The sequence below is a fragment of the Nothobranchius furzeri genome, chromosome 7, assembly GCF_043380555.1.
Source record: "Nothobranchius furzeri strain GRZ-AD chromosome 7, NfurGRZ-RIMD1, whole genome shotgun sequence".
NCBI classification, from domain to species: Eukaryota; Metazoa; Chordata; class Actinopteri; order Cyprinodontiformes; family Nothobranchiidae; genus Nothobranchius; species Nothobranchius furzeri.
Window position 1 is genome coordinate 71886579 of NC_091747.1, and position 27877 is coordinate 71914455.

Below are 27877 nucleotides of genomic sequence, written 5' to 3' on the forward strand. Positions count from 1 at the left end.
TCAAAATGTATCTATACACACACACACACACACACACACACACACACACACACACACACACACACACACACACACAGCCTACCAGTCCAATGACCCAGTCACGTTTGTTCCTGCAGCTTTAGCGTCCCGGTGTCTCCAGCTAGTAGTTCACTACATTCCCATCATCAGAGCTCATTTTGAGACCAAACTGCAGCCCAAACAGTTCAGCGTTCTCAGGCACTTCGACCACATCACCAAGGTAACACTTGTTGCTCACATGTAGTCATGAAGGAACGTCGTCAGCTGATGATGGTTGTTTTTCAGGACTACAACGATCACATAGCAGAGATCTCTGCTAAGCTGGTGGCCATCATGGACAGTGTGTTTGAGAAGGTTCTGTCAAAGGTGCGTTTGGTGTTGGCTACACAAGGGGAACATCCAGCTTCATGTTTTTACTCGTCTCTGGGTGGAGTCAGGTTTTCATTAGAACATGAGCAACACACGAGAAGTCCTAAAATAAACAGAAACATGAAAATGAAAACTACCTTGTAGGGTACAATAGAATAAATATTCAGTATTCAAATATGATATTACACTTAGTAATTTTAGATTAATGTTGCACAAAGTTCTGAGAGTCTGTGTGGGTGGTGGACTCATCCTAGAGGTGGGACAATTCAAGGCTCCATAGCGCCTCCCTGAGGACAGTAGAGACAACAACGTAGTATGGGTGATGGCTGTCAGTAGGCAATAATAATAATAACAATATTAATGATAATAATAATAAAAATATAATAATAATAATATTAATGATGATAATAATAATAATGATTAATAATAGTGACAATATTAATGATAATAACAATAATAATGACAATAATAATCATTATAATGATAATAATAATCATTATAATGATAATAATAATAATAATGATGTTGATAATGATAATGATGATGATGATGATGATAATAATAATAATGACGATAATAATGATGATGATGATGATAATAATGATGATGATGATGATAATGATGAGAATGACAATAATAATATTAATAATAATAATGATGTTGATAATGATAATAATGATGATAATAGTAATAATGATGATGATGATAATAATAATGATGATGATGATGATAATGATGAGAATGACAATAATATTAATAATAATAATAATGACGTTGATAATGATAATAATGATGATAATAGTAATAATGATGATGATGATAATAATAATGATGATGATGATAAAAATGATGAGAATAATAATGATGATGATGATAATAATAATAATAATGACAACAGTAATAATGACGATAATAATAATGATGATGATGATAATAATGATGATAATGATGATGATAATGATAATAATTATGATAATAATAATGATGATGATGATAATAATAATAATGACAACAGTAATAATGACGATAATAATAATGATGATGATGATAATAATAATGATGAGAATGATAATAATGACGATAATAATAATGATGAGAATGATAATAATAATAATGATGACAGTAATAATAATGATGAGAATGATAATAATGACAATAATAATAATGATGAGAATGATAATAATGACGATAATAATAATGATGATGATGATAATAATGATGATAATAATAATGATGAGAATGATAATAATGACGATAGTAATAATGATGAGAATGATAATAATAATAATGATGACAGTAATAATAATGATGAGAATGATAATAATGACGATAATAATAATGATGATGATGATAATAATGATGATAATAATAATGATGAGAATGATAATAATGACGATAATAATAATGATGAGAATGATAATAATAATAATGATGACAGTAATAATAATGATGAGAATGATAATAATGACAATAATAATAATGATGAGAATGATAATAATAATAATGATGAGAATAATAATGATGAGAATGATAATAATGACAATAATAATAATGATGAGAATGATAATAATGACGATAATAATGATGATGATGATGATAATAATGATGATAATAATAATGATGAGAATGATAATAATAATAATGATGACGATAATAATAATGATGATGATGATAATAATGACGATAATAATAATGATGAGAATGATAATAATAATAATGATGACGATAATAATAATGATGATGATGATAATAATGATGATAATAATAATGATGAGAATGATAATAATGACGATAATAATAATGATGAGAATGATAATAATAATAATGATGACAGTAATAATAATGATGAGAATGATAATAATAATAATGATGAGAATAATAATGATGAGAATGATAATAATGACAATAATAATAATGATGAGAATGATAATAATGACGATAATAATGATGATGATGATGATAATAATGATGATAATAATAATGATGAGAATGATAATAATGACGATAATAATAATGATGAGAATGATAATAATAATAATGATGACAGTAATAATAATGATGAGAATGATAATAATGACAATAATAATAATGATGAGAATGATAATAATGACGATAATAATAATGATGATAATAATAATAATAATGACAATAATAATGATGATGAGAATGATAATAATAATAATAATGATGAGAATGATAATAATGACAATAATAATAATGATGAGAATGATAATAATGACAATAATAATAATGATGAGAATGATAATAATAATAATAATGACAATAATAATAATGATGAGAATAAGAGTAAGCTCGACGGGGTGAGTTGGATTTGGTTCTATCCACTGGACTACACATGTGTACAGCTCTATTAGACACTTATCCAAACAGCTTATCAGCAAAAACAACAGCAAAGCTCTTTGTACAGGTGCTGGCCAGTAAATTAGAATATCATCAAAAGGTTGAAAATATTTCAGTAATTCCATTCAAAACGTGAAACTTGTACATTATATTCATGCAATGCACACAGACCAATGTATTTCCGATGTTTATTACGTTTAATTTTGATATTTATAGGTGACAACCAATGAAAACATCAAATCTGGTATCTCAGAAAATTAGAATATTCTAAAGGCCAATGAAAAAATGTTTGTTTCTCTAATGTTGGCCAACTGAAAAGAATGAACATGAAAAGAATGTGCATGTATAGCACTCAATACTTAGTCGGGGCTCCTTTTGCCTCAATAACTGCAGTAATGCGGCGTGGCATGGACTCGATCAGTCTGTGGCACTGCTCAGGTGTTATGAGAGCCCAGGTTGCTCTGATAGTCGTCTTCAGCTCCTCTGCATTGTTGGGTCTAGCGTATTGCATCCTCCGCTTCACAATACCCCATAGATTTTCTATGGGGTTAAGGTCAGGCGAGTTTGCTGACCAATCAAGGACAGGGATACCATGGTCCTTGAACCAGGTGCTGGTGGTTTTGGCACTGTGTGCAGGTGCCAAGTCCTGTTGAAAGGTGAAGTCTGCATCCCCATAAAGTTGGTCAGCAGCAGGAAGCATGAAGTGCTCTAAAACTTCCTGGTAGACGGCTGCATTGACCCTGGACCTCAGGAAACAGAGTGGGCCAACACCGGCAGATGACATGGCACCCCACACCATCACTGACGGTGGAAACTTTACACTGGACCTCATGCAACGTGGATTCTGTGCTTCTCCGCTCTTCCTCCAGACTCTGGGTCCTTGATTTCCAAAGGAAATGCAGAACTTGCTTTCATCAGAAAACATAACTTTGGACCACTCAGCATCAGTCCAGTCCTTTTTGTCCTTGGCCCAGGCGAGACGCTTCTTGCGCTGTTTCATGTTCAAGAGTGGCTTGACACACGGAATGCGACACCTGAATCCCATGTCTTTCATGAGTCTCCTCGTGGTGGTTCTTGAAGCGCTGACTCCAGCTGCAGTCCACTCTTTGTGGATCTCCCCCACATTTTTGAATGGGTTTGTCGTCACAATTCTCTGCAGGGTGCGGTTATCCCTAGAGCTTGTACACTTTTTTCTACCACATTTTTTCCGTCCCTTCGCCTGTCTGTTAATGTGCTTGGACACAGAGCTCTGCGAACAGCCAGCTTCTTTAGCAATCACCTTTTGTGTCTTGCCCTCCTTGTGCAAGGTGTCAATGATTGTCTTTTGGACAGCTGTTAAGTCAGAAGTCTTCCCCATGATTGTGGTGCCTTCAAAACAAGACTGAGGGACCTTTTAAAGGCCTTTGCAGGTGTTTTGAGTAAATCAGCTGATTAGAGTGGCAGCAGGTGTCTTCTATATTCAGCCTTTTCAGAATATTCTAATTTTTTGAGATACCAAATTTGGAGTTTTCATTAGTTGTCACTTATGAATATCAAATTTAAATGTAATAAACATCGGAAATACATTGGTCTGTGTGCATTGCATGAATATAATGTACAAGTTTCACGTTTTGAATGGAATTACTGAAATATTTTCAACCTTTTGATGATATTCTAATTTACTGGCCAGCACCTGTATGTGTCTGTTTTCCACTCAGCACAGCCCGTTGATGGTGTGTTCTGCGTCGTGTTTATCCTGTACCAGGGTCAGGGTCTGATCTGGTTCTCGTTTCTCATGTTTGTGTTTTTGCTCCAGTATGAAGTGAAGGCGCCGATGCCATCAGCCTGCTTCAGGAACATTTGTAAACAAATGGCAAAGATGCACGAAGCCATCTTTGAGCTTCTACCTGAAGAACAGACACAGGTGAATCTCAGACCTCCGGGCACCATGGAAACAACATCCCACTGCTTCTCTAGCTCAGCAACATGAGTTACTTTGTTATAAACTTTGCTCTGAAGTGCATCAGCGACTGGATGTTAGTGGATGTGCTTGTCTGCACAGATGCTGTTTTTGAGGATCAACGCCAGCTTTAAAACTCACCTGAAGAGGCAGCTGGCTCGACTCGGGGTAGTCAATGATGGAGGACCACAACACGGGTAAAGAACAGACTTACAGTTTCTGTACTTCCTGTGATGTCATGGTTACAGGCCTCATGACTCGCTATGTAGCGAGTTTAATAACCTTGCCCTCAGTGGTTTTTGGCTGAATATTTAAATGTAAGCGGTGGAGGTTTTAATCGTGTAGCATCAGTTACATGTGCAGCAAACGCAGAGGTGAAGTTTGAGCGTGCTTTAAAGAGACTACGTGTTTGCAGGCTGGTGGTGGCGGACGTAGCCTTCTACACGGAGAACATCCAGGCTCTGAAGAGCCTGGAGAGGCTCGACCTGAACATGGCTGAGATCTGGGAGCAGAAGAGGTGATGGAAGTCTGGACATCTCGAACCAACTCATGAAGACGCCCGAGGCGGGGCACGGCTTTGGTGGACAGCAGCTGCCTCAGTGGGTGGAGGAGGCTCGTAGGGACCAAAAACATAAACCTGGAGAAGAGGAGCAGCAGCAGGAAGTTGGACCTGAAAACGTTTGACCTCATGAAGAAACATCGGAGAGCCTCGTTAGACCTGCTGCTGCGCCAGCTCACTGCGTGCTGTTTGATAGAGGACTAATAAATGACCGGAGACTGATGATGGAAGCAGGTGATGATGATGATGATGATATTTAGGGTAATTTATTTGTGAGCTGTAGGGGGCGTTTCCTCCTGCAGGTTCTGACCATGGACTGGGTTTGTTGAAGGAACTCCTAAAACTTCTATCCTGTGAACCATCTGAAACCTCAGCTACATCCTGTTGTTACCAAAGTAAAAGCCTTTCTGCTCTGGGACTCCTGCCATCTGACCGATCCTCCCTGACAGATGGGTTCACTTTGTTTATTCATGTTTTAAACAGATGTCGATGATCGCGGGACGTGAGAACAGCTGTTCACTACTTTTCTCTGACATTTACAAAGCAGAACACGAACAGCTCCTACAGAACCCCATAGCACAAAAGGCATCAAGTCCACGCATCCCATAATTCCCTTGTGTTGGCTTCGTAGCATTACAACAAACAGCTAAGTGGGAACAGACTGCTTTGGTTTGTAGATTTCACCGGAGGACCCTAAAACTATTCATTAGGCTTGTTTGGCAAAGGGCAGAGACACGTCCTAAATCATATTTCCCGCTCAAATCGCCTTTTTTTCCTGAATTCTGATCAATGAAACGCTGTTTAGTTTATTTCTGGGTATTTTGTGTCGGCGCAGCAGGGCTCTTAACTCCTAAAGTCACCGGATTCCTCTTTGCTGTGGTCGTCTCTTCTGCCACGTCAAACTTCAACAGGATACAGAGCTCGGTAACTGGTGTTGTGGGTCTGGATCTGGAGGCTCAGAACCCTGCAGAAACCAGTCCGCTGCAGAAGTGCCTCCTTTTGATCTGCTGTCACACATCTGAGCTCTCCAGCAGTGTGCCTACCATGTCACTGTGTGTGTGTGTGTGTGTGCGTGCGCGAATCCAGCAGTGTAAACGAGATTATAAAAGATGCTGACCACTGTAACGCTGCTGAGAATAAAGTGGGATGAAAGAGCAACTTGCTGCTTATTAAAATGAGTTACAAATACTCCCCCTTGTGGTGAATGGAGGACATGACCATGAGTTCTCTAAAGAAAATGCTTTTTTTATTTTATAGTTCAGGTTTTTTCAAAGCCCACAGGAGCTCAGCAGACCCATGATGCATTGTGTTCGCGTAGATTGCTTCATGTGCGTTTCTCCTCCAGAAGGCTTCAGTGATCCAGGATCCTCAGGTTTCCTGAGACGATCTTGTTCTCCAGCATCGCTCCAGCTGGAATATCGATCCTGTCGCCGTGATTGGCGATGATGATCACAGTTCCCTGGTGGGAGTGGAAACAAGTGTAAAGATGAGTGTTGACAACGGTTTTCTTGTTCCATCTGTGAAGTAAACCTAACTAGGTAACTCATCAAAACCAGGCCGCTTCACCTTCAGAGAGACGTTCTTTCCAAAGGTAACGTCTCCGGACACGGTGAGGTGGTCCAGCTCCAGCATGTCTGGGATGTTTTCAAACCGGGTCAGAAAGTCCTGAACCTGCAGGCAACAAAACAGAACCTCTCAGCTGTCACTGAACCATCCAACATCATCCATCCATCATAATCATCGACCTTCTGTCATCCACCCATCACCACCCTGTGCTCACTGACCTTGGTGAAGGAGCTGCCCAGTTTAACGTGCGGCGTCGTGAGGAACTCCCTCTTTTTGCTCATCGTGAGCGAGCCAGCGTCCAGGCTGTACAGGTTGGACATGACCAGCAGCAGGTCAGACGACGTCTTCACCGGCAGGAAGCGGCTGCGGGGCACGTTCACCCCCATGGCGTTATTGAAGCTCTTGATGGCAGCACCCACCGCCGTCTCCAACTGAATGACATTCAGACCGCCGTCCAGGGTCTACCAAGGGGTCAGAGAAGTCAAAGTTCAGACAGTATGATATAAAATCTGGTAGATTCTGACTGATCTGGTGAAGGATCTCAGTCATCCAGGTCATGGGAATCTAAAGGACAAGGGACACACTTTTGAAGAAGATGATGTTCACATTCTGGACAGAGGATAGATGGCTTGTGGGGGGAGTAAGGGCAGCTATCGATGACAAACAGGAAACGGCGACATTAAACAGAGGAGGCGGCCTCAGGGTTCGCCCTTCCAGCACCTATAAGGCAGCTCTGAACAGGTCACACCCTCCTGCACCCCATCAAAACAGCCCTCCCCACACAAGAGGAGGACTGGCATTCACAAGAAGCTTCAGCTTGTTAAGCAACTATAGACAAGTACAGCTTATGAGCTTGACTCCCATGTTCCAGTCAGAATTGACAAAACTCCTCAGAGGAGAAGTCCAGTTGCGTTGATTCGAATTCCTTTGGACTACAGATTTGACCAAAACATCTGAAACACGTTAGTAAAACAGACTTCCTTCTAGAAATACTAGAACTCTGTATTAAATGTATTATCTAAGATGGCCCGCACTTTTATAGCGCCTTTCAGAGTCAGAGGGCTCCAAAGCGACTTACACTACTGTGTATCATTCACCCATTCACACACACTGATGTTGATGAGCTACGTTTTAGCCACAGCTGCCCTGGGGCGCACCGACAGGCGCCACCAGTCCCTCCGACCACCACCAGCAGGCAGGGTGGGTGGGTTAAGTGTCTTGCCCAAGGACACAACAACAGAATTCTCTGTCCGAAGCCGGGATTGAACCTGCAACCTTCCGATTACTGGACAACCTGTCGAGACTGGATTCAGTCTGTGACTGATGGGGACAAATATGAAGCACATAAGTGATAAAGATTTCCCAGTATCATAAAGAGGTTCTTCGTTTCCTTGTGTGCGCCGCAGGATCTTGCTCCTGATGTAGGAACCTAAACATCGGCAGTAGCTGCAGATATCTGGAACGTCTGGATGGGTGCAAATAAATAAGGAAAAATGTAAACAAACTATGACGATTACCTTGGAAATTTGCACAAACATTGCAGTTTAGTTGCAGTTCAGACCAATCGCTACACGTCGGATCCAAACTGAAAACGAATGGTGGAATTTCTGGCTCCAGCTGAGCCAGCAGCAGTTAGAGCCTGTGAGACATCCATCCACTTTCTGAACCTGCTTTGTCCACGTAGGGTCGTGGGGGGGGGGGGGGGGGGCTGGTGCCTATCTCCAGCGGTCAACGGGCAATCAGGCGGGGTACACCCTGGACAGAGAGCCAGTCCATCGCAGGACAACACAGAGACACACAGGACAAACAATCATGTACACACACACTTACACCTAAGGACAATTTGGACAGACCAATCAACCTAACAGTCATGTTTTTGGACGGTGGGAGGAAGCTGGAGTACCCGGAGAGAACCCACGCATGCACAGGGAGAACATGCTAACTCCATGCAGAAAGATCCCAGGCCAGGAATCGAACCCAGGACCTTCTTGCTACAAGGCAACAGCTCTAACCACTGCGCCACTGCGCAGCCCCCTGTGAGACACCAGCCTTAAAACCAATCCTGATGTTAAATTAAAACCTTTGGGTTGACGATGATCTCCAGGTCCATGCTGTTCCTCTCCTGCAGCCTCTTGATTGCAGACAGAGAAATCCACAGGTTGTTGGTGTTGAAGATCTTGAACTTGGTGACGGACTTGAACTCGTCCACGTGAGCCTTCGGAACCTGAGCGATCTCCAGCAGCCTCAGATGGTCCTCGTACTGGATCAGAGTACCACCCTGCAGAGAAGAAAAAGACAATGATGAGAACAGCCCAGCAAAACTTCAGAAGCTCCTCCCACCATGCTCACCTTCACATCTGCCCTGGTCTTGTCTGTGACCTCCATGATGAACTCACAGCGTTTGTCGGCCGGCTGGCATATCAGGTGGTGGAGGATGAAGAGGTCCACGGTGGCTCCCAGGTTGTCAATGTTGGACACAAACATGTATTCTCGTCCCTCAGCAAGGAGATTGTCCAGCAGTCCAGAGTTGTGGAAGCTGGCGTAGATATCTCCATGACCTGGTGGGTACCAGGCCTCGGCATTCTCACCAGTCATCCCCATGTTGGTGGCGATGGGCAGCAGCGACTCCTTGTTGATCCTTGGGTACCTGAAATAAATCACATTTCCTTTAGAAAGGAAGCTGAAACAGACTTTTTTAGAGGTGAGGATGAAGCAGAAAAGATGTCCATCAACTCCAGATCGATCTGCTAACAGCAGCATTAAGATGTAACGTGATGAAGGTTCTCTAATTTGTGGCAAAGGTCACATTTACCCAGCTGGGTCCAGCTGGGTCAAACAGTACTTTTAAATCCACAGATTAACCCAAGGAGCCACGATGTCTGCTCAAGATCCTATCACCTATCGCTGCTGTTCCATCCCAGGAGGAGGACACTTCAAGTCACGATGATAATAATTAGATAATAATTAATAAAACTCATTGATTTTATTGCTGTTTAACACAATCTCATAAATGATCACTTGGTTTAGTATAAAGGTACTTTAATTACATGAAATGAATTTATGCTTTGGCTATAATAATAATTATAATAATGATTATAATGACAGTAAAAGATGTGTTCAGCATATCAGAAGGTCAAGTTCACCTTATCCAGCTAACACAGAGTTCAGATGAACATAACTGTAACACATGTTTTGACGCATGACCAAATCTTTCTTCCGGAGAGAGTGGGAGTGTCCTGGAGCTTGATAAAACTAACCCTCATTAGTTCTTGAACCAACACCACGGAGGAAAGGGGAACGGCCATCTCTTAAACCTCCACCTGCTGTTCTAGTCACGCCGACCAGAATAGCTAAAGAATAAACAAACTGTAACCAGCTAACGAAGACTCTACCCAGAGTCATTGATTTCTGAAGTTAAGACGAGAACGTCCATCTGCCAAACGCTTGACAACCGTGTACCCAGGACAACTCTGGACCAGACGATCGGACACTTGCGTCTCCCCTACCCGACTGAGTGTCATCTTGGATGAACACATCCTCCTGATCTCCGGATCCACAAGAGGGTCCTGTTTGGGTGAGGTAGCACACGACAATGCGTTTGATGCTGTTTTCTCTCTAAATAACTCAGTTAGCCGCAAACATCATTTCATCCAGAATGCTTCCAACTCTCTGTGAAAGAAACCTTCTAGTAACCTCATTCACGCATCCAAACTCGTATTTTTCATTTAGCTTCCATTCAGCCACAGGTTTGCTTTTAAAACAAGTTTAATATAAAAGCTGTTAACAATTGTCATTAAAATTTCCATCCTTGAATTGTCATTTGATCATTGTCGTTTCAAATCTTTAAGTTTAAAATTGTTAGTAATAAATCTCTTCATTTTTAAACTTGCCTCATTATTGAAACGAAACACAGAAAAGGTATAATATTTCTGGTTATTTGAAGCAAAGATCCTAGCTTCTGATTCTAATCAACTTTTGCTATTAAATTTAATTATCTAAATTAAACATTAATGTTGGGATTAAAATTCGATCAAACAGGTTGATGTATGAACTTAGATCGATATATAAGTATCCGGGATATTTATATATATGACATAAGCTTCATAGGTTAATCTGATTGGTCTTTTTTCGGAATTTCCACTGAATAGCAACAGAGGTGATTTCAGTATGCAGATAACTCTACAATGATAAAAGCAACAGAATCTGGTGGAGTGCTATACTATACATTGATGTAATACACAATTCTTAACTATACTATACATTACTATGCAATTCTATACTATACTAAACTATACTGTGCTATACTATGCATTACTATAGTATACGATTTATACTATACTATGCATTTCTATACTATACAATTCAATGCTATACAGTACTATACTATACGATACTATACTGTACTGTACTATACTATACTAAACTATACTACACTATACTATACTGTACTATACTATATGATTCTATACTATACTATACTGTGCTATACTATACATTAATATAGTATACGATTCTGTTCTATACTATACATGACAACACTATGCAATTCTATACTATACAAAACTCCGGTGCTATACTATACATTACTATAGTATACGATTTATACTATACTATACATTTCTATACTATATGATTCTATACTATACTGTACTGTACTATACTATACTATACTATACTATACATTACTTTACTATACATTCCTACATTATACGATTTTATACTATACTATACTATACTATATACTGTGCTATACTATACAATAATATAGTATAAGATTCTACTCTATACTATACATTACTACACTATGCAATTCTATACTATACTAAACTATACTGTGCTATACTATACATTACTATGGTATACGATTTATACTATACATTTCTATACTATACGATTCTATACTATACTGTACTATACGATACTATACAATTCTATACTACACATTACTATACTAAACAATTCTATACTATACTAAACTATACTGTGCTTTCCTAAATTTATACTTTACTACACATTACTGTGGTATACAAATTATACTATAATATACTATACTGTACAGTACTGTACTGTGCTATACATAAATATATTATCCGATTATATACATTACTATACTATATGATTCTATACTATACTGTGCTATACTACACATTACTATAGTATCTATATATTATCTACAATGAATGCTTTATCTGAAGGGATTTAATTATGTCTCGACTGCTTTACACTAATGAATGAATCAAAATAAATGTCTTATTTCAGATCTTAAATACACCAAATGAGCCTACATTTATCAGTTAATTCAAATACTAATATTGGTATATTAACTAATTAATGTTTAACATATTTACCTCACACATTAAAGAGATAAGAATAATACACTTTCTGGCTTCTGATTTGTCCAAAATTTATAAACGACAGATCTTAAAAAAGATCAGTCGTTTCCTCTAAAATACAGTTCTGCCAAAGCTCCAGTTTATGCTAAATTACCACCCTTTGGGGGATCAATCCAAATCTTTCAGTGGAATAATTTTAGCGGCATAAGAACCATCCTTTTCCAAGATCAAACAACCATTACTTGCAAACCTGCAAAACTTTATCACATACAAAACTTTATCTGACCGCCAGCAGTCACCCGGATAGTATCTCATTGGCCAGCCGTGCAGATTCAAAGTGGAACTACGACCTTTGAATTCCACAGAAGTCCAATTCCTCCTGTGAATCGGTTCGAGACAAATTAAGGCCATCTGGACCTACCGAGAACTCCTATCACAAGGGTGTCATAGTCTCTCACCTGTCATTGGATGATTTATTATAAATTTGATAACTGAACTTGTTTTTGTTAGTTTTTTTTAATAACTTATTATTAATTTGATAACAGATTTGTTTTATAAACCCAGACATCACACCTTTCTTTGTCAACAAAGCTCATGTTTCATCAGAGTTTATTCATTGTCTCAGCTGATATCACCTTGAATCATTATTTATAATCATTTGTCCTGCATCATCATTAGTAGTAGAAATATAGCGATAAATAGATTTTTATAAACTATAAAAGTAACCACTTACAAAACGTCACACTTGTACTGTGTGGACATTTCCACACCGTGGTGACATTTGGCTGGTCCACACAATGACAGAATATCCTTAAACATGGTTTTAGAGGTGTGGTGTGAATTAACATTTGGTTTAGATTAGGATTAGGAATAGAACCACATTGGTTATGATTAGGGTTAAGATTAGGCGTAGTGGGGTCACAAAAATCAATGGAAGTCAATGGAGGGTCCACACAAGCTTATAAATGCTAGTGTGTGTGTGTGTGTGTGTGTGTGTGTGTGTGTGTGTGTGTGTGTGTGTGTGTGTGTGTGTGTAGCACCTGCTCTGGTTGAAGGTGTGGATCTTCACACGGTGGTGTGAGTACTTCTGCAGGATCTTCTTTGTGTCTTCGTCGGTGTTGAAGGAGTTCATGAGGACTAGCGGCACATCAGCGTTATATGTTTTGTTCAGATGCTGAATACACACACACACACACACACACACACACACACACACACACACACACACACACACACACACACACACACACACACACACACACACACACACACACACACACACACACACACACACAAGGAGAAAACATGATCCACCGTTCAAGTCGGACCTTGTTGCTGATTTTAAAGTGTTTCTACCTCTATTTGCTGCACGGTCAAATCCAGGAAGGTGTTCTCGTTGCGGACACTGATCAGACTTTTGGGGCCCTTACAGCCCATACTGGTTCCCAGACCTCCATTCAGCTTGACCACTACCAACTTGTTGAGTGTCTCAGTGATGTTGTTTGGGAGTCCCTTGGCCTTGATCTTCTCGTAGGGTTGGATCTGTTAAGACAGAGCCCGATACAAAAATTACTAGTCACAATAATCAAATAGACTAAAACCTTTGTACTTAAAAAAAAATAGTTTCCATTATAAAACCTAAAACTGTATGAGAATAATCATCACCTGAGCTTGAACAGTATGTGTGTATTAAAGGTGGTCTAAATCTAACAGGAGTTTCTTGGTCCAGAATCCAGTAGTCCTCAGCTCCACCACCACGTGCATGTGAAGTGCCTAGGGACTATTTAGAATGACCAAGAAGGCTGACGTGTATGTTTTTAGTTTGTGGGATTAAATCAGAGCAAACCCATGAATATACAAGGTGAACATGCCAAAGGCCACAGCTGGGATTTGAACCTGCAGCTTCTTGCTGTGAGGCAATGGTGCAACCAACTGCTCCACCATGCACCATGGACCTCTCTCCAGCACTATTCAACTTGTGCTGTTTCCTTCCTGCTCATGGGGAGAATGGATGTCTTTTCTTTCCCTCTTCCTAACCTTGTCTTGTCTGCTGCTTTCTGTCCTGTCAGTCCATCTGAAGGGCCTCTCTGAATTTTCCTCTGGATTTTTCTTTAATCATGGATCTGGTAAGCTAGTCTCTGAACGCAAGTGATCAAATTTTCCCGACATTAAGAACGGCAAAGGGATTGCCCTCCTGCTCTGATCGAATGCACCTGGCTGGTTACATGATAGATTCCTATGGCAACTGAAAGACTGTGTGTCTGTTTCTGCTCTCCATGGAGGATGTAGAAGATATTTATATAACTGGATTCATGATTTCATGGTTGGATTCATGGTGTCTGCTGTCTGGAGCTGGTGTGTTCCTGGAAAAATAAGAAGCTGTCAGAAGCAACTGGTAAGCTGTCCGGCCTTAACGAAGTGATGTATCGTGCTATTAACACACCAACACATGTGTTACATGAACTAAATTGTAAGCTGGATGATCAGCAAACTGGCTGCGGTTTCAGAACTTATCTGCGGAATAGAAAACAGCTTGGAGAAGTTCATAGCTCGGCTTAGTGGAAACTGAACTCCTAATTCGGCTGTTTGGAGTTGCCTTGAGACCGCGGAAGGACACAAGGCAGAGAAAACAAGCTCAAGTTGGAACAAAAAGAAATTGCTATTATCTGAATCTGGCTCCCTCATGTTGGCCTTGAAGGTTGAAGATTTCAAAACTGTCCTGAATGATGGATGCTCTGCCCATCCCCTTCTGGTTCCTCACATAGGACTGTGAAGCTCCCTGGGAGGCAATGTTGTGCCCGAATGTGTTCATTGAACGATTGTTCGTGAATTTGTTACTTTTTTTCGTGAACGTGACCTGAACTTGTTAGTATTTTGCCTGACGAACGTAAAAGTGAGTGCGTTCGTCCTGGCATGCGTGAACGGGTTTATGAACGCGTTCTTTCGCCGTTATAGCTCCAGATCTCCACGGAGTTTTTCCGGAGCAAAGGCCTAGCTAATACATTCTGTTAACCATAGTTTATAAAAGGTAAAACCCGCAAATGCGGCCAAACATAGACAGTAGCGGTTGATGCGGCGTCTACTCTTCTATGTCTATGCTGTGTGCAGGACAGAAGTCATGGAGTCGCACCACTCATACGTCATCAAATCGTGAAGCATGGAGGAAAATTCCAACGGTGTAACGTGATGAAGGAACCATTTCTCCCCTCTAACAGCTGTTCTGTTTGACACAGTGTCAGTGTGCATGAAACAGCCTCAAGGTCATGCATTCACTTCTAACGTTTACATTCCAGCAGTGACGACAGAAGAACGAAGAATGAACTCTTTTCTTTAAATTAATCAAAGAACTCTATTTTAATAAAGCTAATCAAAACAACTGTTAGTCAATAATAACCATGTGATCGATCTGTGAAATCACAATGTTATGATTAATGTTTAATCAGGAAATGACGTATTGTAGCGACTAGTCACCTGATGCACAAGATAAATAATCATGACACATTCCGGTCGCAAATCCAATCAGAACCTTCACTCTGAAGCGTGGCAGTCTCTGTGGTGTTTATTTAATCTGTCAGCTGTGATTCGTCCAGAATCTTAAACATCAAGATTAATAAACAGAACAACACCATTTTGAGTTCAGTATTCAGCCAGCTCTCAAGATCCCCTGAAGTTCATCATTGCTAAGTGGAGTACGGACCGGCCATCTGTACTTTTTACTTTTAAGCTGAGAACTGCCAAGCTAGAAAATCCTGTCGTTGTTATCAACAAAACAACGGTTCCTTCAGAATAAAAGCTGAACTCGCTGACCCAAAGGGGGGTCCCTTTGACCTGCCGCTTTTTACCTGGAGACTGTCCAAAACTGGTTTGTCGTGCTGAGGACGCTGTTTCATCGGCTCCAGTACCATTGGAAGGTCGTGGACCTGACAGCCTGATCTAAGACGGAGGTCTCACTGACGGGTAATATAGAACGGCACAGATAGCGTCTCATGTTATTTTCTGACCAAGGTTCAAACGTTGATCAGTTAGGAGCAAAACATCATCTCCCACTCAGACTCGCTTCTCCAGAACGGAGGTTCTGAACTGACATCGCACCAACACACACTCCACCTCACATTCATTCCATCAGCATCCATCACTGGAGAGTTAGTCCTGTTAAGCTGTTTAAAATCATTTAGATAATAAATTTTGCTTAAACGTTCTGAGGTCTCTCTCTCTCTCTCTTCTCTTGTCTCTCAGTTCATGCAAAGTGTATTAAATTTCCCTTTAATAAAAAGAACCACTCTTCTGATTTAAAAAGCCCAGTGTCCAGAGATGGGGTCCATACTAGATATGGATCATTAATATCTCTGATCATTAATTAAAATGTAACGCTTTATCCTCCATTACAACGGATAAATAGTTTTATACTTATTCAAGCACTTTATGACAAGTTCTTGAACTTTTCATTTTCTTTAGACAAACAAGTCAAAGTTCATTCAGAATATTTGAAAAGGGACTTAACTGAAAGATGATACATTTTTTTTTATTATTTTGCACTTTGAGTTTGCTACCTCAGCCTGGTTCCTAAGATTGTTTAATAATTTTCCATTAAAAACTGTTCAAATAATGTTTTCGTCATGTCATTGAGAATATACTGTAGGGTAAAAACTGCAGCTGGTATGAGTGTGGACTGAACTGGTGCCAACTATTTGAAAATTATTTAATAAGTTATATATATATATATATATATATATATATATATATATATATATATATATATACACACACACACACACACACACACACACACTCACCCTAAAGGATTATTAGGACCACCACACTAATACGGTGTCTGACGCACTTTCGCCGTCAGAACTGCCCTAATTCTACATGGCGTTGATTCAACAAGGTGCTGAAAGAGTTCTTTAGAAATGTTGGCCCATATTGATGGGATAGCATCTTACAGCTGATGGAGATGTGTGGGATGCACATCCAGGGCACGAAGCTCCCGTTCCACCACATCCCAAAGATGCTCTGTCGGGTTGAGATCTGGTGACTGTGGGGGCCGTTGTAGTACAGTGAACTCATCGTCATGTTCAAGAAACCGATTTGAAATGATTGGAGCTTTATGGCATGATGCATTTTTCTGCTGGAATTAGCCATCAGAGGATGGGTACATGGTGGTCATGAAGGGATGGACATGGTCAGAAACAATGCTCAGGTAACCCATGGCATTTATACCATGCCCATTCAGCACTAAGGGGCCTAAAGTGTACCAAGAAAACATCCCCCACACCATTACACCTCCACCACCAACCTGCACAGTGGTAACAAGGCATGATGGATCCACGTTCTCATTCTGTTTACGCCAAATTCTGACCCTACCATTTGAATGTCTCAACAGAAATCAAGACTCATCAGACCAGGCAACATTTTACCAGTCTTCAACTGTCCGATTTTGGTGAGCTGGTGCAAATTGTAGCCTCTTTTTCCTGTTTGTAGTGGAGGTGAGTGGTACCCGGTGGGGTCTTCTGCTGTTGTAGCCCATCCGCCTCAAGGTTGTGTGTGTTGTGGCTTCACAAATGCTTTTCTGCATTCCTCGGTGGTAAGGAGTGCTTATTTCAGTCAAAGCTGCTCTTCTATCAGCTTGAATCAGTCGGCCCATTCTCCTCTGACCTCTAGCATCAACAAGGCATTTTCGCCCACAGGACTGTCGCATACTGGATGTTTTAGCCTTTTCACAACATTCTTTGTAAACCCTAGAAGTGGTTGTGGGTGGAAATCCCAGTAACTGAGCAGAATGTGAAATAGTCAGACCGGCCCGTCTGGCACCAACAACCACGACACACTCAAAATAGCTTAAATCACCTTTCTTTCCCAATCTGACCTTCAGTTTGGAGTTCAGGAGATTGTCTCGATCAGAACCACACCCCTAAATGCATTAAAACAACTGTCATGTGATTGGTTGATTAAATAATGGCATTCACGAGAAGCTGAACAGGTGTTCCTAATAATCCTTTAGATGAGTGTAGATATATGGGAGAAAAAAGAACTATGAACTAGTTCGTTTTAGGAACAGTAAACTTAGTTCAAAATGTTTTAAATTACGAACTAAGAAATGAACTAGTTCGTTTTAAAATGTATGAACTGAACTTTGAAATAGTTCGTTTTAAAACGTATGAACTGAACTTTGAACTAGTTCGTTTTAAAACGTATGAACTGAACTATGAACTAGTTCATTTTAAAATGTATGAACTGAACTTTGAACTAGTTCGTTTTTGAAACAAACTTTCCCAACACTGCTGGGAGGTCTCATTACATCTTACACAACGGACACTGTGATTGAATTGGGAGAAAGTTCACGGACTCACTTACTTACTGACACACACATGTATGTACACACAACATTTCACAGACACGCACATAACCATCCCATGATTTCAACGTTCTCCACCCTTCCCCTGACTCTCCTGAGCAGTGGGGCTTGAGGACCATGCTGGTTAATGGTTTTTCATTGATCCCCGTGGTTGGTTGTAAAGTGCTGCATGAATAAAACTCTACAGTTCATCATCTCCACACCACAGAGGCAGGATTAATTCCTCCTCATGGATTCATCCTCACCTCCCTGACATGCTTGAACTCACTGAGTTAATGTCAGATGACCATGAGCTCAGCAGCCATCAACATTCAACCTGTCAGCTGCAGCTGGAATGCACATCAAAGCCAACAGGACATCAGATACATGTTTGATACGTCAAAGACTCAGAACCTGAACTCTGAATAGTTTGTCTAAAGCGCCTGTGCAAAGAAAACACATTCAATATGTCCAGAGGACAATCGTCGTCTGAGGAGCACCCTGACCATTTCTGAGCAAGTAAGTAAGTAAGAGTTTATTTATAGAGCGCCTTTCACAGATATAAATCACAAAGCGCTGTACAACATGATAAAGATCAGGGCAAATACCTCTAACCAATAAAAACATCAGAAAAACAATAGCAGTGATAAACGTAGAAAATAAAATCATGAGTATAAACAAAGTGAAGGTGTGAACCCGAACAAAGCCATCTTTTTGAAACATTTAGGGAGGGAACGCCTGGATGAAAAGGTGAGTTTTTAGATGATTTTTAAAGACCTCTACAGTGTTAGAGAGACGGAGATTTGAAGGTAGACTGTTCCAAAGTCTGGGGGCAATAGTCTGAAAGGCCCTGTCCCCTTTGGTTTTCAGTCTGGTTCGAGGAACAGCCAGGAGGTTTTCACATGTGGATCTAAGGTTCCGAGAGGTGGTGTGTGGGGATAAAAGCTCAGATAGGTAGCTTGGAGCCTGGTTGTTAAGAGCTCTATAGGTCAGGACTAAAACTTTAAACTGCATTCTATATTCTACCGGGAGCCAGTGGAGGGACTGTAAAACCGGAGTGATGTGAGCTCGTCTGCTGGATTTGGTTAGGAGTCTGCAACCTTCCACTAAAAATGCTTCTTTTGTTGGAGGTCCTTCTGATTGCTTTAACCAAGTCAAGATGTCTCTACACGTAGCCGGGGATCTGCCAAAACGTAGATATTTTTCTACGTTTTGGCCTGTCATCCACACGAAAACGGAGTTTTTTCACACGAAAACGGATATTTTTAAAAACTCCGGCCAAAGTGAAGATCTGCGTTTTCTCCGTTTTGGGTGTCTGCGTGTGGACAGACAAAACCGGAGTTTTAAGGTCCGCAACGTCACTTTCCGCGACAAAAAAATGCTGACATCACGTGTGCGACCTGTGTTTACACTAGCCGACAGCATGGATGCCCTCAGAGCTGCGCTCGCTTTATCAATTGTCCAAGCGCTTTTTGCTTGTTTGTTTTTGCAAGCGGGATTACTGCTCCTTGCGGAAGACCACAGACGAAGGACGAGGTTAAGAACGGGGGAAGTACTGCCGCCTACAGGTCTGGCATGTCCTTAACAACGTATCTATCCGGGTACGTGTGGACAGAGCTTGTTTTTAAAACGCGGTGGTGTGGATGCAAGTTTTTGGAGGGGCGGATATTCGTTTTTAAAAAAAAACGGCTACGTGTGGACTAGGCCTAAAAACCAAGCTACCTACAGTAACACAAAAACAGCTCCAACTCAGTCAGTTTTACAGTTACTGAGCTAATGTCTCATGTGGTGGTAGCTGACTCGTTCATGACACACATTTCTACCTGATCACGCGAGACAGTGCTTCACATTGTTTTCAAATGACCTTATCTCCATCCAACCTCTGAGAGGACATGAAGTCACTCATTGAATGATGACAAAACATTTGATTTACAATAACTTTCCTCGTAGCTACCTCCCTAAAGGAAAATAACCATGTGAGTATGTCTTGCATTGGTGCACTCGGTGGATGGAGATCACGCTCCTGTAACAGCACCAGAAAAGACGTCCATGACCTGCACGGCTGTGTGATTATTAGCAGCAGTAGGAATGAGATGCTGAAGGTCGCGGGGTGGATGGGTATGGAGACAAACGTCCACAGGAGACAAATGTCATGCAGCGTCTCTCCTAAAATAAATGTGAATGCTGTGGAGGGCAGGTTATTCTTAGCTGTGTGTGTGTGTGTGTGCGTGCGTGTGTGTGTGTGTGTGTGTGTGTGTGTGTGTGTGTGTGTGTGTGTGTGTGTGTGTGTGTGTGTGTGTCTAACCCATGGTAGATCTGGTTCCACTCGCTTGTTTCTGGAGTGTGACTCTTACTCTCTTGGAACATTTAAAGGAACAGTCACACATTTTGGGTAGAGACACAAAGTCTGGAGGTGAACCGAACTGCGTTCAACACCTCGGCAAATGTTAGAGAAATTTTAGCTTTTAAACTAACTGGTTTATTTTGGTTTTGCTGCTTCAGAGACAAAAATGCTCCTGCAAAAACTCATTGAAGATCGAAGCTCAGGAACTGATCCTGTGACTGCGGCTCAGTCCCGCTATCTAGAGTGAGACCTGAAACTACGGTGAGCTAACCCGACCCTCCGGGCACACTAAGATAGCAGTTGCATAGAAACCTCTATTCACTGCAAACAATTGCTCTTAAAAAGCATGAAGGCAGGCACTGTTTGCTAGTTCTTGCTTAAGCTGTGGTGAGTCAGCAGGGTCCGTCTGGATGATCTGAGGGTAAAGAAACCTGCAGGAACTGCATCACCTAAAGCCAGCGCAGGCCTCACGCCACTAAATGTCTCTGTCACAGGAAATAAACATTTGAAGCTATGAGAGGGCGCGTAGTTGAAATAATAATTGAAGTTTCTGATGAATAAAAGCTGTAAGAGGACAGCGTGGCTAACCCTCTGAATGGAGATAATGAAAATCTAGTTTGCGTCGTCGGACATCGTCACACGAACTAGTCCAGACATCTGAACCGGGTCGTAGCGTGAGCTCCAAGGCTGGAGACATGCTGCAGTTATCTGGACCTTACCGAGTCCTCGGGGGGGCGGTTGATCTTGGCCCACTCCACCGAGGGACCTTTGACCTGCAGAAATCTGTGGAAGAGGTTCTTGAAGCCACTGAAATCTTTCCTGGAGACCTGAAAGAGAACACATCACACAAAAATATTTGCTGTCAGAACAGACGACGTTCGCACTTAAAGATTTTCACACAAGAAACAAATGACAGCGATTCAGGATCCTGATGAACGCGTGGCAAACACGAGTCCTGCTTGCAACTATTCTCAAGTCTATAAGTCAAGGTTAGAAACACCTGTCATCGTATCTGTTGTTGATAACTTAGTGAATGGCCTCAGTTTGGAGAAACAGAGGTTAAGTAATTCAGGATTGATGAGCGAATGGCTTGTTGACCAACGTGTATAAAACAGCTTCACTCTGGTTTCACACTGGAAGCATCAGCGATGCAAAACGGCAGCGGAACGGTTTACTCGCTGGACTCGTGAGATCACAAGATCCCTCCAAACTTCAGGTCACGGTTTGTTTATGCAATCCACCATTAAACCAAAAAGAAGGAAATCTCATTTGATATCGCTGTTTGATGTCATAAATGGTGTTGTTCCTCTCCACTGCCAGGAGTAAAGCCATTAAACACACCGCTGCTCTTCTGGAACGATGCTGGGAGTAAATAAACCGCTGGGTCGCACGTAAGCTTCAGGCCCTGTCCACACGTAGCCGGGGATCTGCCAAAACGTAGATATTTTTCTACGTTTTGGCCTGTCATCCACATGAAAACGGAGTTTTTTCACACGAAAACGGATCTTTTTAAAAACTCCGGCCAAAGTGAAGATCTGCGTTTTCTCCGTTTTGGGTGTCTGCGTGTGGACAGACAAAACCGGAGTTTTAAGGTCCGCAACGTCACTTTCCGCGACAAAAAAATGCTGACATCACGTGTGCGACCTGTGTTTACACTAGCCGACAGCATGGATGCCCTCAGAGCTGCGCTCGCTTTATCAATTGTCCAAGCGCTTTCTGCTTGTTTGTTTTTACAAGCGGAATTACTGCTCCTTGCGGAAGACCACAGACGAAGGACGAGGTTAAGAACGGGGGAAGTGCTGCCACCTACAGGTCTGGCATGTCCTTAACAACGTATTTATCCGGGTACGTGAGGACAGAGTATTTTTTTAAAACGAGGTGGTGTGGATGCAAGTTTTTGGAGGGGCGGATTTTCGTTTAAAAAAAAAAAACGGCTACGTGTGGACTAGGCCTCATATATATGAAATTGCATCACTGCAATACTTTTATTTTGAAAATGGGGATTTTACACTGAAAAAATTAGATTTTTTTTGTCTAGCCCTGTGTTAACTGCAGAAATTGATGTGTCCCAGAAGCAACTTGCAGCAAAAACAGAGCCCGATCGTATCGTTAGCGGTGCGGCGGCGGTCAAGTCCAGCCGAGATCAACATTCATCTGTCCGTCGAGAACAATGTGATGCGATGGTGTTGTAATGTTTTAGGAAATGACATCATTATAAAAGGCTGTGGTGTTTTAAGATGGCAGCTGGAGGCTGAACAAGCCATTTGTAGCTCACCAATATGGTGGAAATGGAGCCACATGACACCGCTGCCGACTTAAACCAGCTCTGGTTTTGGCTTCTAACGGTTAGCTAATCCATCCCATAAGGCATAGAAGCTATGTCTCTGCACTAAGGCTGTTCAGGAAGCTTTCTTTAATGGGGTCAGGAACTCTGGGTGGTTCCCCTCCAGTCCCCCTAGGTCTGAGCTGTGTGTTCAGGCAGGAGGCCTAACGGGACTCTATGTTGTAATACTTTGCAAATATTAACTCAAACACACGTAAACACAGATAAGTGAGGCCGTGACTCTTGTTCCACCAGAAATCTGGACCAGGATCTGCTCTCATAAAAAACATGTCTGAACTGGTTCGTGCATTTATTACAGACTGCTACTGTCTGTCTAGATTTCTATGCTAAGAGGCTCCAGCTGATCTGGTGAGTGTTGGGAGGAAAGATCGGAACTATCCAAACGTCTCGCCACCCTGGTTCTGGTGCTGCCGGCTGGAGTTCTGGAGGTTCTAACCTTTAGCTCTCTGGCTCCTCTATGGAGGAACCAGCTTCCAGTTTCCATCCATGATGCAGAAACCCTGTCTGCTTTTAGGACAGGGCTTCAGACGTACCTTTGTGATAAATCTTCTAGTTTCGGCTCATCCCTTTAGTTATGCTGCTATAGGCTCAGACGAGTGACTGAGGCAGGAGGCTGAGAGGAATTGTTAGCTTTGGTTTTTGTACAGGATGTAAGATGACTCCTTTGAACAAGGATCGAACGAGCAGCTTGATTATAATCTGAATAATTATTAAATATATAAAAGATCAAAGTATCTGAGTCACGTTACCACACCCAGCTGTAATTTACACGACCCAGTGTTTCAAACCGAACCTCGTTTCTGTTGAACTGAACCCTACAGAGCAGCAGAATTAAATCTGGAAATGGAACGAGGCCGTGAGCACCTGTCCCGTGACCTTTCACCCCTGCAGTGGGACTGTCTAGTAGAGCCGAACCGACCTCTGCTTCAGCTCTCCCGGCGGTGGCGAGCAGCGCCTCCAGCTCGGCGTGCATCGACTCCTCGTGCTGCTGACGCAGCTTCTGCTCAAACTCCGTCATCGCTCCTCTGGTGAGAGCTGGGGACACAAACGGATCTTCAGGAGATCTCGGAGAACCACAAAGTCAAAGAGACAATCAGCCAGGAGGCTGAGCCAAAAGCAGCATCTCCTTCCTGCTACCTGGTTCACTCCAAACCGAAAACTGTCAGGTTGTAAGTTATAAAACAAGCATTAGAGTTTGTTTCTATAGTACGATGATGTCATCTAAGGCAGACATTTTATTTCTCACATCAACAGAAATTTGGTTGTTCACAAGAATCTTAGAGGAAGACAGTTTGGACATTTGTGGAAATCAATTCTTTCTTTGAAATCCTTCACCGTTTTTTTTTTGTCCAAACAGGATGAAAGTGTGTGAACAAAGCCCCCCCCCCCACACACACACACCTTTTTAATTCTAACACTTACCTGCTACAGTCAGAGACATTTTGCTGCAGCCTGTTTACCGACCGACTAACAGTGATAAGGTTAGAATGAAATCAGCTGATGATGAAATCCATGAGACCAGTAAAAACCCAGTGATGGTCCCAGAACAATCACGTCCTCTTCATTCTCAGACCACGGGAAGCTCACTAACGTGCAGCTGCTGTGGCCCAGAGCTTCCCACAAGGCCAACCCACACACACACACACACACACAACTGGTGTGTGTATGTGTGTGTCCTGCCTACTACCATTTCACCCAGCCAAACACTTGAAAGGTCAATGGTGAGACACTGGTGATAAATTTCTTCTGAATCTAGATGAATTTGCAGGATTTATGGATGTAAACAACTGTTTTCTATATAAGTTCTAACAATTGGTCTTAATTACAAAGTAGTTACACACGCGTGAGAAAGTTCTATTCAAATTCAATTCAATTCAAAAATACTTTATTAATCCCATAATAATAATAATAATAATAATAATCAAGTCATCAAAGAGTTATTGTATATTACAATGGCTGTTGGCAGGAAGGATCTCCAGTAGCGGTCAGTGTTGCAGCCAAACTGAAGAAGCCTCTGACTGAAGACTCTCTTCCGTTGTCGGACAGTCTTGTGTAGAGAATGCTCAGGGTTGTCCATCATTTTCTTGATTCTCTGGAGAATCCTTCTTTGCATTATCTCCCCCAGTGGTTCCACAGTCGTCCCCAGAACAGAACCAGCCTTTGTTATTAGGCCGTTGAGCCTTTTCAGGTCCCTGCTTCTGATGCTGCTACCCCAACAGACGATGGCTGAAGAGATTACACTCTCAACAACAGACTTGTAGAAGATCTGCAGCATCTTGCTACAGACATTGAAGGACCTAAGCGTCCTCAAGAAGTGCAGTCTGCTGTGTCCCTTCTTGTAAACGGCTTCGCTGTTCTTTCTCCAGTCCAGTCTGTTGTCCAGGTGAACTCCAAGGCATGGACGTAATTTTCACTTTAGAAGTGGAGGGGACGGCGGGGGGGGGGGGGGGATTACAGTATGCTCTAATGGGAAGCAGGCTTCAACAGAAACGGTTGTTTTCTGCTTGGTCCTAGAGCTCAACCAGTGTCAATTTAATATAGCGTAATATTGTTTTTGGATGGTAAAAAGGTCAGGGGTCATAACTTGACTTTGGAAAAAGTGGGGGGGGGGGCATGTCCCCCCCTGTCCCCCCCAAAAATGACGTCCATGCTCCAAGGTATTTGTATTCCTCAACCACCTCCACTTCTTCTCCCATGATGGAAACAGTGTTTGACTCCACCCTGCTTCTTCTGAAGTCTAAAATCATCTCCTTTGTTTTGTTCACGTTCAAGGTCAGATGATTGTTTCCACACCATGCCACAAAGCGCTCAATGCTATCAATGCCTTATTACAGTAGAAGTCCACCATTGTTCCTTTCTCAGGTTTTATCAGAACAGAAATGATCTGATATTTAGAATGATTCTAAAGTAACAGCCGATTCCTGCATGTTGTTATTCATATATATATATATATATATATATATATATATATATATATATTCACTGTCAGCTGTTTTTGTTCAACGTTTGACTTAGAAAAGACTTAAAATGGAAACTAATGTAGGAATAATGCTGATCGATGCACAAAAAAAGTTGTTGCCTGGATCTATGGAGGCTGACCCTGTGTGTGTGTGTGTGGAGGGGGGTGGGGGGTCAATGACCCAAATAACAAACAAACGTCTAATAACCACAAATATTAATGAGCTGACCTAATAAAGATCAGACTCACCTACTTATTTCACCTGCCTTCTCATGAAGATGCGTGCTTGTTGTTCACACACACACACACACACACACACACACACACACACACACACACACACACACACACACACACACACACACACACAGCAGGCTGACTACGTGCTTCTTAAACTGGTGCACCAGAGCCGCAGGCAGCAAAGCTCCAACCCACCTGCAGTGACGGGGAGCTCCGGACAGCAGGTCGGCCCGGGGCTGACAACCACTCACGATCCCGGAGACTCGGTCAGACACAAGTACAAGAACACTGACTGGAGAGAGCGAGTGAAACGTTATCTCCCGGTCATTATGCGCCGAGCCGGTGGCTCGTCCCGCAACCAATAATCTTCAGCTGCACTCTCACGCCCCCAACGCTCCGAAGCCCCAACACCACAGGGCCTGGTCCGTTGGATGCAAATCACGCATGCGCAAAATAAATCCAACAACACAGTAAAAACCTGCTGGAGAGTTAAGAAACAACAAAATGACAAACCAGGTGTTACCACAACATCAGTCACTAAAACGCTCAGAGGGAAAACGGGACACAAATAATTTTATGTACAATTAATATGAAACATTTCAGCCTTTCTGGACTTTTGTCGCTCATTCCCATCGCATCAGGATTAGTATTTATAAACATTTATATGCAAATCCATGTGGACAAGCCGACAGCCGGATGCTTCTCTACGTCCCTGAATGAGCTGTAATCAAAGCGCCTATTGGTCAATGACCGCTGTCAGTCAAACCGTAATTCCCCGCCCACCCCGGAAACGGCCCATCTGCCGGGCTGAACATCTATTTTTACCTCAAGACACACACACACACACACACACACACACACACACACACACACACACACACACACACACACACACACACACACACACACACACACACACACACAGATTTGGTTTTGAAGTTGGCCCTTGTGAATTCTGTCAGGGAAGCCCTGAAGGAACAGAACACTTGTTTTTCAGCTGTCCTGTTAAATGGGAATAATTCATCGTTAATTAACATTATTATTATGGGTAAATACCACATCCACAAAAGCAAATGGAAAAAACAACTGCCAAACATGAACTGTTTCATAAATGAATTCCGTATGTTCTTATTCACTTTGATTCGTATAAAAAATTCCAACGCAACTGCAAAAGCCTTTTGTCATGCTGCACGAAAATGTTTAATCTTGTAACAATGTTTTTACTTTGTGATATAAGTGCCTCTTTTTAAGTTTATTTTTCTTTTATTGGTACTAAGGATGCCTTGTATGTTCATTATGTGTTGTCGCCATGAGAAACTGTAATAAACATATACTGTTAACAAAAAAATATGTTACCTCAAAGACGGAGCTGAACTTTTGTTTGTAGTTTCGACTTCAAACGTTTTTGTAGGTAATGTCCGTCCTCTTTGAGACAGCTTCATAAACAAAAAACATTTAAAAGTTTGAACCCTTTGGATCACCATGACCTGGATGACTCTAGAAGATTCACC

The 27877-nt window shown here is 41.6% G+C and overlaps 2 protein-coding genes across 4 annotated transcripts in view; one reads left to right on the forward strand and one right to left on the reverse strand.

Moving 5' to 3' along the window:
- Window positions 1-5353, forward strand: part of vps54 (VPS54 subunit of GARP complex) — a 39286-nt gene extending 33933 nt beyond the window's left edge. For both annotated transcript variants that reach the window (XM_054751747.2, XM_054751748.2), the window contains exons 19-23: window positions 117-238; window positions 304-384; window positions 4544-4651; window positions 4790-4884; window positions 5103-5353. In XM_054751747.2, the coding sequence (XP_054607722.2) occupies window positions 117-238; window positions 304-384; window positions 4544-4651; window positions 4790-4884; window positions 5103-5208 (512 nt within the window). In that variant the 3' untranslated portion in view covers window positions 5209-5353. The remainder of the gene's footprint in view (window positions 1-116; window positions 239-303; window positions 385-4543; window positions 4652-4789; window positions 4885-5102) is intronic.
- A 1117-nt stretch (window positions 5354-6470) lies between these two features.
- On the reverse strand, window positions 6471-26776 carry LOC107382284 (UTP--glucose-1-phosphate uridylyltransferase). 2 transcript variants are annotated; one of them, XM_015954378.3, is made up of 10 exons: window positions 26562-26776; window positions 24087-24202; window positions 21543-21650; window positions 13502-13687; window positions 13186-13319; window positions 9162-9459; window positions 8893-9090; window positions 7031-7273; window positions 6813-6917; window positions 6471-6705 (listed from the first exon to the last, which is right to left on the reverse strand). In XM_015954378.3, the coding sequence occupies exons 2-10, from the start codon at window positions 24183-24185 to the stop codon at window positions 6598-6600; spliced, it is 1479 nt and encodes a 492-aa protein (XP_015809864.1). In that variant the 5' UTR covers window positions 24186-24202; window positions 26562-26776; the 3' UTR covers window positions 6471-6597. The 2 variants fall into 2 exon arrangements, with proteins under 2 accessions (XP_015809864.1, XP_015809863.1); XM_015954377.3 differs by lacking the exon at window positions 26562-26776 and adding an exon at window positions 24590-24837.
- Window positions 26777-27877: the final 1101 nt, after the last annotated feature.

Coding starts and splice junctions, on each gene's coding strand:
- LOC107382284 (XM_015954377.3), bottom strand. Junction 9,091..9,161: donor AGACCAGGGCAGATGTGAAG/GTGAGCATGGTG, acceptor TCTTCTCTGCAG/GGTGGTACTCTGATCCAGTA. Junction 7,274..8,892: donor AGATCATCGTCAACCCAAAG/GTTTTAATTTAA, acceptor ACCCCTTGGTAG/ACCCTGGACGGCGGTCTGAA.